This window comes from Lagopus leucura, unplaced genomic scaffold, assembly GCF_019238085.1.
Source record: "Lagopus leucura isolate 7727_CA_CO unplaced genomic scaffold, USGS_WTPT01 Super-Scaffold_100001, whole genome shotgun sequence".
Classification (NCBI taxonomy): domain Eukaryota; kingdom Metazoa; phylum Chordata; class Aves; order Galliformes; family Phasianidae; genus Lagopus; species Lagopus leucura.
Genome location: NW_024962262.1, coordinates 86,527,471 through 86,547,658, shown reverse-complemented (window position 1 = coordinate 86,547,658; position 20,188 = coordinate 86,527,471). Strand labels below are relative to the sequence as shown.

The window sequence follows — 20,188 nt, the reverse complement described above, 5'->3', positions numbered from 1 at the left end:
CATTAGTCTTGGGGAAGACACCAGTCTGTCTCAGCTTGCCAGGCATCTGTTGCAGGCTTATAGCCATAGCAAAATTCACGGGTGGTAAAGTTATTTTATTTAAAACAGATCTGTGCTTTTTCTTAAATGGAGATGTCTGTGTATGCAAACGTTTTTGTCTTATTGCCCCTTGAATATCTTGTAACGTGTAGGCTCTGGGGGGGACTGGTGTTTATGGAAAGCGAGGCTGAAAGTACAACAGTAACCACAGTGGATTATTTTTTCGTATTGAGGCAATTTTTTTTTTGTCTCTTGCTTCATTGCGCAAAAGGGGAAAAAAATATTGTGCAGAATAGCTGGAGGACTGAAATATATAGTGCCTGTATCCCTGTGCAATCATTTTTGCAAAGTTGTGAACTGATTGCATGGTATGGTGTCCTCTGCTCACATTCATTGAGCTCTGAAGGTGGATTCTGAATTGGAGAAGATCTGTGCTGGGGTCATCCCACCCTAACCTGGATGATTGCGTATGTCAGAGAAGAGTAGATCTTCTCTGAAGAAAAAGATTATGAATTGCTTTATAAAATCACAAGTCTCACCCAGAGGGGTTTCCGTTATGGTTCTTGTATTTGCATATCCCTCTTTTCCCATTATAATAATTCCCTAGGAATTAGGAGGCTAAAGCTTTCCAGGCAGGAAAGCAAAACAATTCCAACTAACTTGCATGAGTCTTGGTTTGAGAGATTTTGCAGAAGATGAAATTGAGCTGGGTTCAGGCCAACATGAAAAGAAACCACCTGTCTCATTACCTGATTCCTGGCTGTGTGAAGGCAGAGTACACTGAGTTAGCACACGATCATTGCGTTATTGACTTCATATGCAGCTGGCATGGTCTTTTGGGAATGTGTAGATGACTGCTAATGTGACGTGAGGTGTGCCTTGCAGATTCGATACTGAGCCTAAACTCAGGCAATTGATTTAGATGTGTGAGTGTCTCTCTTAGCTAGATGATCCTTCAAAATCACCTCTGAGATGTGGTCTTGCATCTGTCACTTTTTTGGATAGGTGTGCATTCTATTAATTTGTGTTAGTATATTTTGCTCCTGAACACCAATAGATTTTATTTTTTTGTTTGTTTGTTTTGTGTGTTTTTCTTCTTTGCACTTTGACTCATTTTCCTTTTGTCTACAATCTTTTAACAACATTGTGCCCCATTATCCTTTTCCTTTTTGCCTTTTGTATCACATGAGAAAGCTGTGTTGCCATTCAGTGAATGGATTGCGGAGCTGGGCAGAGAGAAACCTGATGAGGTTCAACAGGGTGAAGTGCAGAGTCCTACACCTAGGCAGGAATAACTGCATGCATCAGTACAGGTTATGGGCTGACCTGCTGGAGAGCTCTGCAGGTAAGGACCTGAGTGTCCTGGTAGATAACAGGTTGGTCATGAGCCAGCAGTGTGCCCTTGTGGCCAAGAAGGCCAATGGTGTCCTAGGGTGCATTAAAAAGAGTGGCCAGCAAGTTAAGGGAGGTGATACTCCCCCTGTACTCTGCCCTGGGGAGGCCACATCTGGAGGATTGTGTCTATTTTCTGGGCTTCCCAGATCAAGAAAGATAGGGAACTGCTGGAGAGAGTCCAGTGGAGGGCCACAAAGATGAGGAGGGGCCTGGAGCACCTCTTGTACAAGGAAAGGCTGAGAGACCTGGGACTGTTCTGCTTGGAGAAGAGAAGGCTAAGGGGGGATGTTATTACTGTTCATAAATACCTAAAGTAGACAGTCAAGTGGATGGAGTCAGACTGTTTCCAGTGGTACCTGATGACTGGACAAGGGACAATGGGCTCAAACTGGTGCACAGGAAGGTCTGTAACAAACACGAGGAAGAACTCTTTTACTGAGACTGACAGAGCAGGCTGCCCAGAGAAGTGATAGAGTCTCCTTCTCTGCAAGTATTCACAACTCACCTGGATGCTTTCCTGTGTGACCTGCTGTAGGAAACCACTTTAGCAGGAGGTTGGACTGGGTGATTTCCAGAGGTCCCTTCCAGCCCCTATGGTTCTGTTATACTGTGTGATTTTGTTAGGGGTTTCATCTGAAGTTTTGAATTTCCTTCCAGGTATCAGTGGGAATATGGTTATATCTGTGTCTGTTAATATGTTTGGGAATTATTTCTGCTACTAAAGCTTATCTGATGAGTGCTTCTGACCTCTTTTTCATATTTGAGCGTGTGTGTAATATGTTTGAAAGTAAAAGCAGACAAGTATCTTCTAAGTAAATAAGTCAAGCGGTCATTTATCTCCTTATCCCTTTGCCAGCTATCTGGTTGTTTATCAGCTGTGAAGGGCTGCAGTTGCTGTTGCTTTGTGAGCCTATCCATCAAAGGCAGCCTGATTTGGGATTCTTGTTGAAATAAATGTATGTCACATCTGACAGAACCAGCTGCTTAAAGGGCATCCTTGATGTTGAGAAGCAGTAATAAGCAGTATGGATGTCTCACAAGCTGGTGGAAAGGGAGAAGCAGGGGGTGCCAGGAAGAGCATTGTAGGATCCTGCATTTTGGGCTCCACTGAGCCAATTCAAACTGCAGATATTTTTAGTGCTATAATTCAGCAGGCAGCATGCTGTACAATTATACACCAACATGGTGCTTCTCCTGCAGGTTGGTGTAGCTATGTTTCCACCTCCTGGCAAATATGAGGAACAACTGAGAGCTATGCATGATTTTTTTTTTGTAAAGCACTAGAAGATGAAGTAGGAATTTTAAAGAGGATCTTCTCTTGAGCTCAAAGAGTTTAATGTTCAGCCTTTTATGCTGTATAAAAACAGCATATAGAAACAGTTTCCGAGTAGTTCTCCTTGTAACTAAACGAGTAACGAGTGCTTGAGCAGAAAGGAGTCATAAATACAAGGTGCTTGCAACAGGACTGTAGGCAGTGAGACAGAAGACAGACATTTTGTACTGAGGGAGAGAAAATGAATGTATTTCCATGGTATCTGAGAAGGGGAAGGAACACACTTGATACACTTCAGTCAGTATGACTTCTCAGTCTGAAATAGCAATGCATTCTGTCTATTAAGAAAACAGTTGTGGAGGATGCTTAGTGAATACTGCAGCAATTCTGCAAGGTAAATGCTCTTCAGTAATAAGAAAATGGTATTTTTTACAGAGCAGAATAACCTTTTCTCAGTGACAGTGTAGTCAAGGTGAAGCTGGTGAGGAGTTGATCGGGTATTTATAGTGTCTTTTTCCTTTCTCAGAACTGCCCTGTGTGAGGCAGAAAGAGACAAGTTCGAGTAGATAGTGAAGAACATGTTTCTAGAACCTGTAAAGAAATGCTGGCTTCTTGTCTAAAGCTCCCGGTTGAAAATGTCTTTTTTTTCAGTGAAAAACTGATTTTCAAGCTGGTAGTCCAAGTATGCATTCAGCCAGGAATGCTTATGGGCATAATGAGATCACCGTTGCTTTTGCCCCCATTAACTGCATTAATGCTAGCTTGGAGAAATCCACACGTGCCACAGCCATACCAGCCTTGCAGCACAAGTGTGTAGGTCTGGTTGAGCAGCAGTGCTAAATTCCGAGGTATTGAATAAGGACTTTGAATTTGCTTTCCTACTTTGTTTTACTTGATAGGTTCAGGAAAATCATCCTCTGACAGCGGCTTGCTGGAAGTCTATGCAGTTCAAAGGCACACACCGTAAATCCCCATGGATGCATTTTGAAATTCCTTTAGCTAGAGGGTATTTGTCATAACTGGAGTCATAAACTCGCTCTGACAATAAACCGTGCAGAAACAACGTGCAACCCAGATTTCTGAGGATGGAGACTCAGCAAATAGCCCAAGGACCTTTTGCTGCTGAGTAGGAGGGCTGTGAGGTATGCATCTATATGTTGTCCAAGCAGGGGTTGAGAAGGAAAAGTGGTGACAAAAAAGGTTGGGGAAGCACTGCCAGCACCATTTTGCATTCCTGCCTTCATTTTGGTGCTAACCCCTGTCCTCCCAGCACCTTTGTGATGCCAAGCATCCCTAAATACTATGCCACTTGAATACAATAGCTCTAGTAACTTGTGCATGTATTTCTCCATATGTGGTTTTTTTTTATTTTTTTATTTTTATTTTTTTAATATCAACACGTGCATAGGCACAACCACAGCACAGATATCGATAACATCAACATTTATGGGGGCTGACCTAACTTCATGTCACATTTTCTACTTGCAAAACACTGGGCTGTGAAAGGGTCGAGAAGTTCCAGCAACACAAACCTGAACGAGGATGTGCTGTAGGATGCACCACCCACCTGTATGCTGAGAATAATGCTGCCAAAAGTACTGCTGAAGGCATGGACAAGCATTGGGATCTGAAGTTGGACTGGAAGCCACCAGAGTGAATTGTTCTGAAGCCCTAAGTGACACAGAGCTATGAGCGCTAGGCTAGTTCATGAGAGGGGGAGTTTATGACAGCAGAGAAGCCTGTGTAGTGAAGAATGAAACAAATAAAAGCAGAAGCATCCTCTTTGGCTTATGTGGTGGCACCAGAAGATTGCAGGCAGTGATAAACATTGCTGCGACACTGGTGTGATGACTTTGTACGCTTTGTTTTACCATTTATTTGTTACACTCCAGTAATAAACCACAGGAGAAAAAAAAAAAAAAAAAAAAAAAGAAACTATTGAGATAAATATTTTTAACCTTCTCCTTTGCTGTGTGATAATAGTATGAACTTCATTTTTGACAGTGCTGGCCTAAGTGCCCTACAAACACAGGAGAGGCAGCAAAGTTTTCCCTTCCTGTAAATCAAGGGCATAAAAGTCTGCTGAGTGAAGAGCCTAAGGACTCACTACGCAACTCCTTGTGGAGCAGTGGACTCCCAGATGGGTTTGGGACAGTTCTTGCAGGATGCTCATAGCTCTCCATGGAGAACAAAGCTGTAGCTTTGAAGGATATCATCCTTTCCAAACTGAGGTGAAGGAGGAGCGAACAATTGAAGCAGAGAGTCTTGATAATCCTGTGGCTCTACCCATGCTCAGAACTGCCTAAACCATGATCAGTGAAGCTAGACCAAAGATCTACTAATAGGTGAGGAGGGTCTACCTGGGATTTTGTTTCTTCTACATGTCAGATTCTGCTGCTATTTGTATTCTTTTTAAAGTGGGGATTATTTGAAGTTTGCAGCTTTATAAGAAGCTCAGGATATATGGTACATTGGGTCACATTTGGCTGTGTAGGGGAAGGCCAATTCCTGAGGCTGGGATGGGAGAGAAACTTTCGTCCAAGGAATCTGAGATATGTGCCTACCCTTATTTGGAGAGTTTGAGGAGCTGTGTCCACCTATGAATCATCTATTTTCCATTCACTACTGAATTTTTAGGAGTCTGTTTCTTGGATTATCCCCCAGTTCTGAAAGTGGTAACTGTACTTGGGTTGTTGGTTACTTGGTTCTTCATGGGAAATGTGTGAAGTGGTGCAGTAAGTCCACAAGAGGCAGAAATTAAAGTAGCCAAAGTAATGGACACCTTTCTTAAAGGTAAATTTTGTTGCTGAAGCATTAGGATCAAATGAGAAGCCTCTGAACATTGGGTTAATGACCCAAAATTGGTAAGGGGGATTTAATAGGGCCAAGAACAGAAATTGCTGGGCTTAACTGTGTTGGTCCAGGGAGTGTAGATTAGCTGTAGTTAAAATATAAATTAATTTTCATAGTCTCTGGAAATGGCAATGTAATTGCCTCTGGACATTTATCTTGGAAGTTTTGGGTTTTAAAGGTTTTATTATCAGCAGCGTTTGTCCCACTGTATGTTTGCTGACATCAGTGGGAACCACAGGTGGTTTGTACCTTGGAAAATCAAGATGTTACATTCACGGGCTGTTTCTATATTTTCCTCTTCAAGGCAAACATCTGTTTTCCTGCAAGGAAGAGAACAGGCTTACCAGAGGCTATTCTTACTGCTATTCATCCTTTGGTCCTACTCCTGCTATGGGGGTTACGTGCTTTCTGAACAGGTTGGCTGCAAGGCAGCTGTGGATGTGAGGTGTACAATTTAGCTCAGGTAATAACTTCACAGGCTATTTTCTAGATTGGCCAGTGTTAAGAAAGTAAATATTTCTGAAAGGAGAGGCAATTCACACCTGTTTTGTTGAATTACAGCTACTAAAAACAAATAAGAAAGCAAACAAACAGGCAATACACTCATCTGCTGTTTTGCTTGTTTTTCACCCTGCTAGGGAAAAAAACATGTTGCGGTAATGTTAGTATTAGCATTATTCTAATCATTAATATTTTGACAAATTGAACACACAGACACAGCAAACATCTACTCTGCTGAGGAGGAATGTTTAAGCCTATTTACCTTCAGATATAAGTTGCCAGAAAACAGTAATTTTTTATTTCAGTAGAAACACTTCATAACTCTTTTGACAGCTCCTTCTATTAAGCAATTCTCTCCCTTTCAGGAAACCATCTACCCTCTATTCCCCAGTTTATAGAGAAAGTTTATACAGTTTTGCTTATTTGGAACTGAATGAGGCTGGCTCATGAACTGGGTGGGCTGAATTTTGTAGCTGGTAACCATCTATGACTTTCACTTGCCAGCAAGCATGAGACAAATGAGTTTGAGCAGAAGGTGGAGTTCCTCCATTCTCTAACCATACTAACAAACTTTTGCTGTGCTAGGAGAGGGCTTCATATGGGTGCATTTTCAGTGTTAGGTAATCCTTCAGAGAATAAAAACACTAGAAGGCCATGAGGTCAAACCAGAGGTTCATCTACCTGGTGCCACTTGCAGTGGCCAGCAGCAGGTAGCTATGGAGTGTAGCTAAGGACAGAGAAAGGATGCAACCTCCCCTAACCTTTAAATACATCTCAGTTTCTGAGAATGAAGAGCTCTTTCCACTCCTCTTCACATACCCCCCACTATCAGCAGAAGCTGAGGGATGAAAGGGTTGAGCACAGCCCTGCCTAAAAGTACCTGGGGATGCAGGTGGATGGGAAGCTGGATGTGAGCCAGTAATGGCCCTTGCAGCCCAGAAAGCCAACTGCGCTGTACCAGAAGTGTGGCCAGCAGGTCAGTGGAGGTGGACTTGTCCCTGCCCTTCTACCCTGCTCAGGTGAGACCTCACCTGGAGTGATGCATCCAGATGTGGAGTCTTCAACACAGGAGCGACATAGACCTGTTGGAGTATGTCCAGAGGAGGGCCACAAAAAGGATCCAAGGAACACCTCCCCTGTAAGGACAGGCTGAGAGAGCTGGGACTGTTCAGCTTGGAGAAGAAAAGGTTCTGGGGAGACCTGAGAGCAACTTTTCAGTATCTGAAGGGGTTCTGTAAGAAGGAAGAGTACAGACTCTTTAGCAAGGTCTGTGGTGATAGAACAAGATAAGATGGTTTCAAATTAAAAGAAAGGAGGTTTAGACTGGACATAAGGAAGAAGTTTTTTACGTTAAGAGTGATGAGGCACTGTAACAGGCTGCCCAGAGAGGTGGTGGATGCCTCGTCCCAAGGTCAGGCTGGATGGGCACTTGATGTTGCTGTATGTAATCATTGCAGAGATGCTGCACTAGATGACTTTTAGAGGTCCCATCCAACTCAAACAATTCTAAAATTCTATGGGATTTGTCTTCTTTCCAGAGCATTCAAAGGTTTCCTGTATTTTATGACTTCATTTTAATCTGAGGAATTTGAAGGATGTGTCATAGCCTGGGAGCAGCTGGAGACACCAGCTGAACGGAGTCCATCCCCTGAGGGGGCTGCAGACCACTCTTAGACTTTCTGCAAAACTTCCTATGCAGAAAATAGGCTGCATGAAAATAGCCTGTGGCTAAGATACGTAGAAAATGCAGACATACGGACACCACTGCTGCTTCCTCTCCCCAGGTAACTGCTACAGCTGCAATGTCTGAGGGCTGCTGTGAAAACTTGGAGGAGAAAAGGGAGACTTTGAGACTGCTATTTGAACTGCTCTGCTTTTATTGCAGTGTGTTATCAGGAGATATGTCATCTGACAGAGGTACTGAGGCCACACAGGACAGCTAAGTGTGGAGGCTGACCTGGGGCTCTGTGTACCTCCCACGTCAGACAGCGTTCACTGGCTTCTGCCTTTTGACTCATTGTGGTGCACCTCATAGCTACATGCAACTGGTTCCTCTTTGTACCATCCCTTCCTCCCCTTCCTTGCCCAGAGGAAGTAACAGGCTTCTGAAGATCTTCACTACACTTTAAAATGTGATTCCACTGCAAAGCAGCGTCATATTTTCCTGTTAATCATGGCAATGGCCATATGATATTTACAGAGGTTTGTGGTGACGACTGACGCATTGCTTGCATCGATTCTTTGTGAGCAGCACCTTTTCTTTCTTCGCTTTGTGTTAAATATATTTTCCTTATGTTGGACTTGGTTTTTGTTAACCCACTTTAACTGTCATTTTACATAGCTCAGGGCTTGCATCCTGTATTTGATGCACAGTATAATGCAATCAGAGGCTGCGTTTTGTTCCTCATGTCTGAATGTGGTATTTCCCTTAGCTCTAACTGTGTCACATCCTCTTCTGGGGGAATGTACCACCAGATGGTTTCTTTTCACTGAGCTGTCACAGGAGGGCAAGGAGCTCTGTCTGCAAGACAAATCAGCTGTATGCTATAATCTTGGGAGCATCAACAGAAAGAGATCTGTGAGCAGTGCAAAGAAAACAGTGACTATCTGGGACAAATTGTCCTGAGCTGAGCCACTTCTGAATTCTCTGTTCTCGTGAAGACAGCCAGAAGGGAGTTACAGATGTTCCAGTGCTGTTCCCTGGTGCGTGGGAGCTGGGACCAGGATCCCAACTGGGCCAAACCTCTGTGCTAACATCTCGTTTCTCCCCCCCAGGACTAAGATTATCCAAGGACCAGAGTGTGCTGCCATGGCTGCCTTTTACCTTCTGTGTTCCTGGAGCTGGATGTCCCTTCTCCAGGCTGATACTGAGCGACTTCCTTCCCCTCAGCATTCATGAGAGGCAATCGAGTGTGAGCAGTACCATTCCCAGCTGCAGTGTGGAGGGTAATGGGAGAGTGATGCATGCATTGCGGGGTCTCATTTCAGACACCACCATCGAGGCTGAGCTAAAACTTTAATTTATTTTAATGCAGTTGTTGGGGCATTTTAATTCCATCAAAGGAAATGACACAAGACAATCTACAGACATTCATTTGCTGCTTTTATAAATGAACTGAATTCAGCTGTGCTGGGTTTCTCCTTCTGGGGCTCCACTTTGAGATTTACTTCTTGCTCAGAGGCGTAAGCAGTGTTGAGGACTGTGAACCTTAAAAATTGCAATCTAAATTCAGTGTTTCATACATGAATATTTAAGCGAAGTGATATTCTCTATTCTTTCCGTAAGGCCCCATTTTTAATCATTGATGTCTGTTCTTTTGAGCAAATAAGCTCCGTGTATACATGACTTGTATGCGTTTTAAAAAATGATAGCTCTCTGGGACAAGTTCCAGTATCACAATATGCTGTATATGAATATTTATGGATCCATCAACATCGGTGAACATCGAATTTGCTGATAAACATTGCAGAGAACTTTTTTTTTTTTTTAAAGAGGCAGAAAAACAATTTCCATATTGGGTCTAATTCAGTGTGTATTTTTGGCCAAAAATAATCTTTTGCTGTTGTTTTTAAGAAAAAAAAACAACAACCTTTTTCACTGAAAGCTACTTTTGCATGCACAATTTATCTAAATTATAGAAAAAAGCAACTTTTTCATTGATACTGAATGACAGAAAACACAAAAATTATGTCATTTGGGGCAAAGATTTAAAGTGAGCAAAAATGAAATTTGAGAGTTTGGGAATATAAGACTTACATTACCCATTACCTGCATGTTGGTTGTAGAATACTGATCAATGTGCTAGCATCAGCATTTTCAGGCTGCAATAAAAGTTTTCATCCAGATACATTGGTGTTTTGTTAGAACTGTGCAGAAAACCTATCAAGCTGCTGTGAGAACGTGCATACATCTTGCATCGTGTATAAGTTGCACTGAGTATTGTTGCCTCTTGCACTCAGATCACAAATGTAGCACTATTGCTTCTTTTTCAGTTCCGTAAGTGTGGCAGTATTCTATTGGTTTTTTTTTTTCCTTACTTGATATATTTTTACATACATAGAAGGACATATATATGTGTCCTTCCTCCCCTCGGTATCTTCAATGAAACATCCTTGTATTAATATGGGCAAAACGAGTGTGAACAGAGCATGACCATAAATAACCCAAAAGGAAGGTCCTGTTGCAACACGTATGACGTTTTTAAATCAACTGTGTTAGAAAGATACTTGCTAGCTTGGTGTGTATTGGTGTTTGATTTAGGAATGAGAACAGCATATTAGTACTTCCCATAGGATGGCAACAGCATTTTCCAGTTATCTCTAGCTGCGTGTGGGAGATAAAAGCGATGCAGATGGTGGTATGAAGGAGAGAACAATGAAAGGACCAAGAAGAGCTGGAGAAAATGCAGAGGTGAGTGCTGGAAAATTGGGTAACTTCATGGGAATGTGGGAAGGAGCCTTGAGACAAAACTGTGGCTGCAGATTTTGACAGTAACCCCAGCTAGGGTATGGCTACTGCGGCGTTATAAAAACAGGCACACACTGAGACCTCTGCTTTGTCACTCCGTGATGGGGTTACAGCAATGCAGTGGCTGGGAATCCTTTGCTGTGACTGAGCCAGCGGGAGCTGTAGTAGGGCTGTAGGTGTTGAGATCTGAGTAGAAAAGGATGATATTTTGACTGTGGGAATACATAGCCACATTTTTCAGTACAAGTATGCCAGAAAAATTTGGGTTTATTTATGTATGATTAACTGACTGTAGGAAAGTACCAGCAATGTTTCTCATCAGGCCTGTGCTCAAGCAACAGCCCTTTTGCCACAAAGAAGCTAGCAATTCGTAAGATATGGTTTGTTGAAAAGTATACATAATTATGGAGTCATGTTAGTTAATAAAATGCTTCCTCAGTTCTCTGTCTCTAAAAGCAGGAAACAAGCTCATGTTTGTGATCTCTCACAAAAGGACAGTAGAGCTTTCACTTCTACTGCAGAAATGGAGTTACCCTTTGAGAAACTAAAAGCAGGGCAAAGATTTAAATCATTTATCTGGGTTACTTCCTTCAAATAGCCAAGTCTAGGTCCTGAGTTTTCCCATAAATGCTGTTACCTTGATTTTTTCAAAAAGAGTTTGATGCACGCATCTTTGCTCTTGCAAAGTCTTTTCTTCATCTTCCGCAGGTAAATCTGTGAAGCAGCAGTAAGAGGTCTGTAGCGATCTGTGTGCTAGCTGCTCGTGAGTAGTGGGTGACTGGAGATGATGGGAAAATGAGATCTTGGGTTTTTAAAACTGGTTTGTAAACAGAAATCCTTTTTGTTTCCAAAGCGTTTTTTGCTTTCTTCCTTTTAGAGTAAGAATGACACTTGACATGGGTCCTTCTTACAACTTCTGTTTTCAAAGAAAAAAAAGGCTTTTCTTCCCGTTTTCTTTGAAGGGACTTGCATTACAACTTGTGACTACCCACCATTTCCTTTGCCTTCTTTTACTGCAGTGCTGATTCCTTTTGCTGAAGATGATTCAGACATGGGCAGTTCAGGCTGCAATCCTTTTCTTGATGATCCAACTGATTGGAGGGTCAGGTAAGGAAGATTCAAGCTGTACTCATCACTGTTTGATACTCTGTATTGCTGACTCACGGGTACACTGAAATTTTACTGTTCACCAGTATGAAGTATGATATCACATCAGCTGACAAAATAATCCTGTGCTTTGCAGAATGGCATAGAATATTATTTCTGATAAGGATTCAACACAAATAATCTGAAGATTCATCTCTTGTTCAGATGAGAAAACACCAGCAGAGCTATGGTTTCTGGCAGAAAAAAAACAGATATATACCCATATCACATATGCTCCATCAACTACTATGCCAGATGATCTTGGATCTTATCCTTCTTATTGGTATATGTTCATAGAGTATCCTGAATTGGAAGGGACCTATAAGGATTATTGAGTCCAGCTCCTGTTCCCCTGCTATCCCATGATTTTCTTACACTGTAATTGGTGCACCTTATCTCAGAGAAGGACCTGGTGGTCCTGGTGGATGAAGAAGTTAAAATGAGCCAGAAGTGTTCTCTTGCAGCTTAGAAAGCAAATGGAATCCTGGGCTCCATCAGAAGAGGGGTGGCCAGCAGGGACAGGGAGGTGATTGTTCCTCTCTACTCTGCTCTTGTGAGGCCCCATCTGGAGTACTGCAGCCAGGTCTGGGGCCTCCAATAAAGAAAGACATGGAGCTGTTGGAGAGGGTCCAGATGACAGCCACAAAGATTATCAGAGGGCTGGAGCACCTCCCCCATGAAGACAGGCTGAGGGGTGACCTCATTGCAGCCTATCAGTACCTAAAGGGAGCCTACAAAGGAGGGGAGTCAACTCTTTACAAGGGTAAGTAATGGCAGGACAAGGGAAACTGGTTTCAAGTTGAAGGAGGGAAGATTTAGGTTGGATATCAGGCGGATGTTCTTTAAAGAGAGAGTGGTGAGGTGCTGGAACAGGCTGCCCGGAAAGGTTGTGGATGCCCCATCCCTGGAGGTGTTCAAGGTCAGGTTGGATGGGGCCCTGGGCAGCCTGGTTTAGCATTAAATGGGGAAGTTGGCAGCCCCACATGTGGCAAACTGGTTGGAACTTGATGGTCCTTGAGGTCCCTTTCCACCCGAGCTGTTCTATGATTCTTTTTTTTTTCTTTTTCCTTAGAAAAGGTAGTTTCCTTTACTTTAAGGGTGAATCTTGGGCTCCCCATCAGTTTTTCAATGTCTGTATTAAAGTGGTAGGAATCTATTGCCAAAAGAAATGGAGAACTGTAGCTCACCAACGCACATTGCATACAGTGGAAAGGCACCATTTCCACTGCATTTTGAGATCTCAAAGACAGTGATAGAAGGAAGCAGGACCTGGAAACTGAATACTACCTATGAGTTTCTGTGAGAGCAATGCATTCCCAAGGCTGCCAGTACAGTAAGAAAGTAGAAATTTTTAAGTATGATGAAGCCAAGAGCTGGATATTGATGAAAGCTTAAGGATCGTATTTAATATTTAATTTTTTCTTTCTCTGTTTCTTTTTTTCCCATGTAGCTTATAGAAGCGTGAATGTGGAGGCTGGTCATGAGGCTGTGTTGAATTGCCCATCAATCTCCGAGCTGTCTTTGCTAATGGTGACATGGAAGATGAAATCCAGCACTTCTTGCTTTTTAGCTTATAGAAGGGATCTCAATGAGTCAAGAATGTTAAACTGCAGTGAGAGGATGATGTGGATATACTCACCCAATCACGACCTAGCTCTACGTATTTACCCTGTGAACCTGAATGACGAGGGAAATTACACCTGTGAAATTGTCAGCAGTGAGGGGAATTTTCTTTTTTTCTTTTCTCTGACTGTCATAGGTAAGACGCACCTGCACTTTTTCATTGTTGTGCGGACATAAAACAGATTTGAGATGTTGTTAAAGGACCAAATTGATTTTTGATTGAAGATAAAGATGTGACTTGATTTAGTATGACTGGAGAGGGCAAGGAGCCATATGAAGACATAGGGCTGTTTTAATGAGAAATAATCAGTTGTTATTTGTGGTGTTTTTTTTGTTTCTGCCTCATGATCAGGGACTGTTTTCAGATGCTCCAGATGAACAGTCTGGATAGATTCTAATATAGTACTTTGGATGTAACATGGAATTTGAATGCTGTGTGAATGTTCACGTGAACAGGAGTGCACACTGTTGGTTAAGTTAGTGCAAATAGATGATATTAAATAAATATTGCTACTTAAAGCTGAACCAAATTTCACAGTGCACACATTGTGTACTTTGTTTGGATAAGGACCGAGTAGGAAGGAAGCATGAGTTTCAGGACATTATCTGGAAATATTTAACTCTTCCAGAAGCACTGAAAGTTGTAGAACTGCATCACTAAAATAAAAATGATTTTAGGCTATTTTCAACCAAGGCAGGAAGAGAAAGTATTAGGAAACAAAAGCAATGCATCAGGCAATCTTTCTGAGATGCGTAGATCATCTCTAGCTTTCCTTAAATTGCAAGAAACATTTTATTTATGACAGGATTTTTTGTTCTGACCATCTTAGTTGATTTTTAGTAATACTTGGAAGGCTTATGGGAAAGTTATTCTGCAAATCAGTAATTTGCTACTGTTAATATTTGTCCCTTGATACTAGTTTTTTTTTTTTTTTTCTTTCTTGCAGAATCTGTTTTGTCAAATGCAGAACATAAATTGTTAGGCTTCAGGCAGAATAGTATTTCTCCATTTCCTCCTTTCTATTCATACTATGAATTTCTTAGCTTGTAGCTTCAGCAAGCTACAGTGTTTTGTTCAGTATATGCACTGCTATACTTCTAAATCTCCATTTAATCCATCCCTATCCAACATCCCATTTTCTGTTACAGTTATGGTCATCCTTTGGAAAACATGAGGAAACCACAACTCTAAGTGCAGCTACCAATTTTTAGAGATATTTACCTTGGACTTTAATGTGTTTTTCCCTTAAAGATGGTTGCTGTTAATATTCTGAATTATTTTAAAATATCTTAAGTTGGCCACCCAAAAAATAAAAAATAGTACTGTTTTTGTTTCTCAGTTAGAGACCCTCTGGAATAACGACTGTAGTCTATTTACTTCTTCTGCAGTCCCTCCTACATTGTCTTTGACCTCTGACAAGAACGGAGAGGCTGTTTGTCAAGCTATTGCTGGAAAACCAGCTGCCAAAATCTCCTGGATCCCTGCAAGTAATCACAGTGTTGAGAAAGATGTCCACCACCTCAATGGAACAGTGACCAAGGTCAGCTACAAAGCTGGGTCAACAGCACACATCCTAATGTCACCCGCCTGGTTACCCACCCAGCTGTGAACCAGTCTCTCTCCCTAGATCTGTCAGGTAAAGAACATTGATCTGTAATTGTTCTACATCATACTCTTGTGACTGTGGTTTTCTTTGCAGCTGTTTCCACTGAATGCCAGGGCTTGGCAGATTGTTTAGTGGTGAAATGCCAAAGTTCTTGTGCATGTTGATAGAGAAATTAGTAATTCAGAGTTAGTCAACTGAAACCAAATGTTTCACAGCATGGTATGAGGAAGTTTCCAGTGGGAGCTTACTTGGATCTCCATTTTAAGTTACAAGAGCTCCTTATTCTCTTTCAGTGATCCTTGTTTAATTAGTGATGACAGAGAAGTTCTCTCTGCAGTAACTGTGATTTGTTTTTGATGTGAAACTTTAGACCCCTTGAGCTGAATTTTTGGACCCCTTGAGCTGATGAGCTGGATAAAGTGGAGAGTGGCTGTGTGTTACTCTTGAGCAAACTTTCCCAGAGACAAAGGTAGTAAAGGTTAAACTGGCTATGCTGGACTTGATATGTTTCTGCCATCAAAATTTGTAAGAAAATCTAAATAGTGCTTGTATCACCAAAACATCTTAGCAGGGGCATGAAGGATGGAAATTAACACAGACCAGTCACTAATTACAGAATTCTGGAGGGATGTCTGGTCAGTTCTGCTGATGCACTTCTAGTATCATTTGTACAAAGGGAAGCTATGAAGGTGTATGGGTTGAAAATGAAAGTCTGTTTGTACACACTGGACGAGCGAAACAGTTCCTTTTGCGGATTGGCACCTAGACATCCCATCTGTCTCTCATTGAAGTTATGGGGGTAGAGCATGATTTTTCTTTTCTCATTAAGTTAGATACCATCATCAAGTAGTCAGTGGGTACTGACATCTAGCTCTGTAACTGGTTTTCTTTTTCCCCCCCAGATGATTCCTCCAGGCTCCAGTATCTCCAGATTGGACTGCCTGCAAGTCTTGCTGTTGTCTGTGGTGCCGGAGTGACATTATGTTTGATTTTAAGGTGCAGGGGTAAGTCATTTGATGAGCTTGAAATGTTTTACATTCCATTGCAGGCTAAGTGCAGGTACTAAAATATGTATCTTATGGCTGAGAGTGGGTTGGGGGGCAAGAATTGAGGAAATTGTTGATATATGGTGTACTGACCCTTTGGAAATAATAAATGGAGGGATAGAATTTTAAAACAAGCCTGGAGTTTTGTAAGAGTCATTGTTATTATACTATTATTGTATTACATATGAGGCAAAGAGTTATTCAGGGAGAGAAGAATACTTGCTATGAGTAGGGTGGGTTTTGAGTTTTTTTTTTTTAATTATTTTGATCATTCTGAATTTACCAACATAAAATTCTACACATAAGACTGAGGAGTTTAAAGACTAGTTTAAGCATTAGTCCTAATGGCAGGTCACAAGCAATCCTCCCTCTATCCTGGCAATTCTAATTTTTCCCTTGAGCAAGTGTAAGAATAGGTCAAATGTATGTTTCCCTGTGGTACACTGATAGTTTCTCAGTCTGTGTAGATTTCATTGGCATTGTGTCAGCTCATGCTGAATAAGTTGATAACGAGAGCTCATGTGAAGCTTTCCCACTCTTGAGATGGCTGTGGGTTGAGGGTTGAAAGAAAAAACTGAAAGCAAGGATGTTGTTGGGAGAGGAGGGTATGAAGCACTGGGAGGAGGCAACTCAGAAGGGAGTGAACTGTAAATAGAGGGAATCTGTAGAGCACCTGAGTGCCCTGTTCCTCTCCATTGCAATAAATGTTCTGCCTTTACTGCTTTCCTAGGTTTCTTCTTTATGCTCAGTGTTGCTCAGATTTCCTCCCCCCAACATAGAGAATATTAGATTGCAGATGTAATTAGTGAATCAGGTTTAAACAGATGAAGTGATGGTGTTGGCAAGAGAGAGTATGAGTGGAGACAGAAAGAACAGAAAAGGCAGGAGAAGAAAACAGAAGGGCTGCTGCTGTCAGTAGTGGAGGCACTGACAGGTGTTTACAGCACTCTGGCAGAAGCGTGTCACTGTTACACAGCGAAGAGCTCCTTTGGGGCAGCCAAGGAGAGGAGAAAATGCACTCAGGTGGGTTCTTGGCCCAGTATTTCCCTTCAGAAAAGTACACCTAACTGAGTCAATTCATCCATGTTTCCCAGGGAAACCAAATGTTTCAGCAAAGGGGAAAATAAAACGATTCACATTCAGGGGCAGAGCATAAAAGATGAGAACCTAACCAGTGAAAGCATTTAAAAAAAAAGTCCTTCAGCTGCTGAGGGCAGCTAGAGAAGAACTCTGGATATAGCAGCTGTGTACCTTGTTCCAAGAAACCATTTTGATTTCCTGGTATACTTCTTCCAGCTTCCCAGCTACAGAAGAAGGCACGTCAGTCACCAGTACAGACTGTGGTGAGCTTTGTTTTTTTTTTGCTATTTTTTATTTTATTTAATTTATTTTATTTATTTTTTTTTGGGGGGGAGGGGGGGGAGGGGAGTGTATGTTTTGTTGTTGTTGTTGTGTGTGTGTCTTTTTCTTCACCAAAACATGTCATTCCATGACAACATGTGGCTGCTCTGACAAAAATCCAACATATCTCCATGTGTGCTGGTTGGCTGGAATGAGGAGCAGTGCGTCTGGAAGGGTGTCTATTATTTGGGTGGTCATAACTTCATTACTCAGTGTATCTGAGTAATTGCTTATGCACTAGATAGAGAACAGAGTAAAGCATTTTCTGCTTAGGGATACAATAAATCACATTTGCAATGTTCAAGCTGAATTTTAGATCTCTCCAGCATTAAATTGTTCACAACACTGCTTCAAACTCTAATCTTAGCACCAATCTTTTGCTTAAGAGTACATATTGCCCTTGATGACAGAAAACTGTGTGATAAAGATGTGATGGAAACAGACAGGTATTTTATAATGAGGGAAAAGGATGCAGTTCCTTATGCCCTATTAGCAACACAAACAGCAATGAAATATTTATATTTCAAGTTGTAGTTCAGATACGCAGGAGCTAAGAAACAGCAGTGTTAAATTTGCCACTGCAAGTTTTACTTCCTCTCTAATTCTAGGGTGTTCTGATATGTATTTGACAGCATGATAGCACGCTACTCTCTCCTCAGGGCTCCTGCTTCACCTAATTCACCCTAAAGAAACACTTATTTCATATTTAGTTTTCTGCTTACAGTGAAATTAATAGCTGTGTGCTTTGTTTGTTGTAAACTAGACAAATGGTGCTCCGAAGTCAGAATGATTAATTTCCTGATACATTCTTATACGCTATTCTGCACAATTTGACTGGTGGGAGTGGGAGCTGCTGAGATCAAAGTCATAACTTCCAGCAAGTTTAAGTGCCTACACTGGAACGCCTATGGTGGCCTGCATGTTTTTTCTGTCAGAGAAGTTAACATTGATCATTATGACCAATTTTGTTGAAAATACTGACATTTCAATGTTTGTTTTCAATCTCATTAAGAAAAAGAGATTCAACAGGTTGTCTTGTTCAGACTTTTTCTCTCCACAAACTCAGGTTTCAACCTATATGCCCTGCCCCTTTGCCTTTGGAGCTTAGAGAAATACCTTCACAGATCCTTTGCAAAATTAATGTTGACTGCCAGATTTCTTCTGATCCTGTTTTTCTTGGTTTTCTTTTGTTTTGCTTTTGGCCTCTATAGAGGTTCCAAAAAATTCTTCAACATAATTTAGTGGTCTGTGTTTTTTCCTTATTTTGCAGACTGAAAACTTCGGATTCACAACTTTACAGCTATACACACCTGTAATGGGCCCTTATGTCTCACCAGAGGAAATCTATCAGAATTATAAACCACAAACTACACTTATGAGCTAATTAACCATGTAGGCACCAGCAGTCTATACAAGCTCAACTATTAATTATACTCGGTTACTTGAGCCTGTCCTTGATCTAGCAAATCTCTTATGCACAGCAGGACAGCAGAATACTCTAAACTGACCAAGAAAAGCCTTTCTCCTTCCTAACATGAGGGGAGCCAGTGGAGCAGCCTGTTTAAGTCACTGATTCCTCTCTTTCTGTAAATATCAGTACAGTTGTTAAAACATTTGAAACATGTAAAGGCTGAGGTGGAGAAATACACATTTGATTTTGATTAGAGAATAGGTTCTGAGGTATGTGCCGTTTCCCCTCACATCTGTAACTGATACATTTATGTGACAGAGGAAAAGGCTTGCTGAAAATATATCACTTCTTTGTAGACCACCTTAGCATCTAGATTCTCTTTCCATTCTCAAAATGGAAACCAGGAAGTGCCATAAGGAGCCCTAAAAAAAAAAAAAAAGACAAGATGATCTATCTGAAAGAAATACAGGAATAAGAGTTTTTTTATAGGTAGATAGTTACATGTGGCAGATGAAAATCTGGTATTTTTCAACCTTTTTTTTTAAAGTGTTTATTTTCAATTATACTTTCTATTGCTAATGGTAGAAGAAAGCCAATCTGAATTTGTACTTGACGCGGAAATGAGAAATAGCAATGGGAAATTTTCTAAGATTCATTTTGAAATAAATATGTAAATATGCAAATATTTATCTGAAATTATTTTGGGGCCCATTTTCTTAGAAGCCAAGATTGCAGCCTGGTTTGTAAAAAAAAAAAAAAAGGTGATCTCCTTGCTTGAAAAGTCTAACCAAGTCATTTATTTCTTCTCATCTCCCTGCCCCAAGTAGAAGAAAAGTACTGATTGATTGATAATTTCCATATTCATATACTGGGCTTGTGAAACCTTTGTGGAACCCTAATGCAGCACCAAAGTATACTTAAGTGCGTGCTTTGAATGGTCTTTGTCTGCTTGTTGTTGGAGGAGTTCTCAGGTATGAGGATCCCTCTGTGCCTTTTAATTGCACTTCCTTTTACTTCTAAATAAGCATGGGTTGGCACATACTGATGCTATTCCAGTTTTTCCTATCAGTCACAACACAAAGGCATGAAGAACAACTCCTTGGCTCATGGAAAGTTCTTACTTTCTTAATGATTTCCCATCAACAGAACATTTCATTACATATAAATATTATGAAAGACCTTATTAGACAGACAAGTGAGGGAGAAAATGCAATGTTTATGCAGAAATAGTAACTTGAAATGTCTTTTGTGTGTGCATGTGAACTCAAAATTCCAGTCTTTTTCTTCTATTACAATACTGCTTACATATCATTTCCTTCTTTAGGTAAAAGAATGCGAATTGCTGGTACACACATGGAAATCCTATCTCATAGTGATTGTAGAGTGCATCTCAAACTAATGGATTTTTTTTCCTTTCTGTATTTT

The 20,188-nt window shown here is 41.1% G+C and overlaps 1 protein-coding gene across 1 annotated transcript; it reads left to right on the top strand.

The window, feature by feature from the left end:
- The first annotated feature begins 10,304 nt into the window (after positions 1–10,304).
- Positions 10,305–19,311, top strand: LOC122178090 (cell surface glycoprotein CD200 receptor 1-B-like). Its single transcript, XM_042868019.1, has 7 exons — positions 10,305–10,472; positions 11,549–11,636; positions 13,126–13,434; positions 14,688–14,935; positions 15,808–15,909; positions 17,248–17,294; positions 18,623–19,311. Exons 2-4 carry the CDS (start codon positions 11,570–11,572, stop codon positions 14,906–14,908), a joined length of 597 nt encoding a protein of 198 aa, XP_042723953.1. The 5' UTR covers positions 10,305–10,472; positions 11,549–11,569; the 3' UTR covers positions 14,909–14,935; positions 15,808–15,909; positions 17,248–17,294; positions 18,623–19,311.
- Positions 19,312–20,188: the final 877 nt, after the last annotated feature.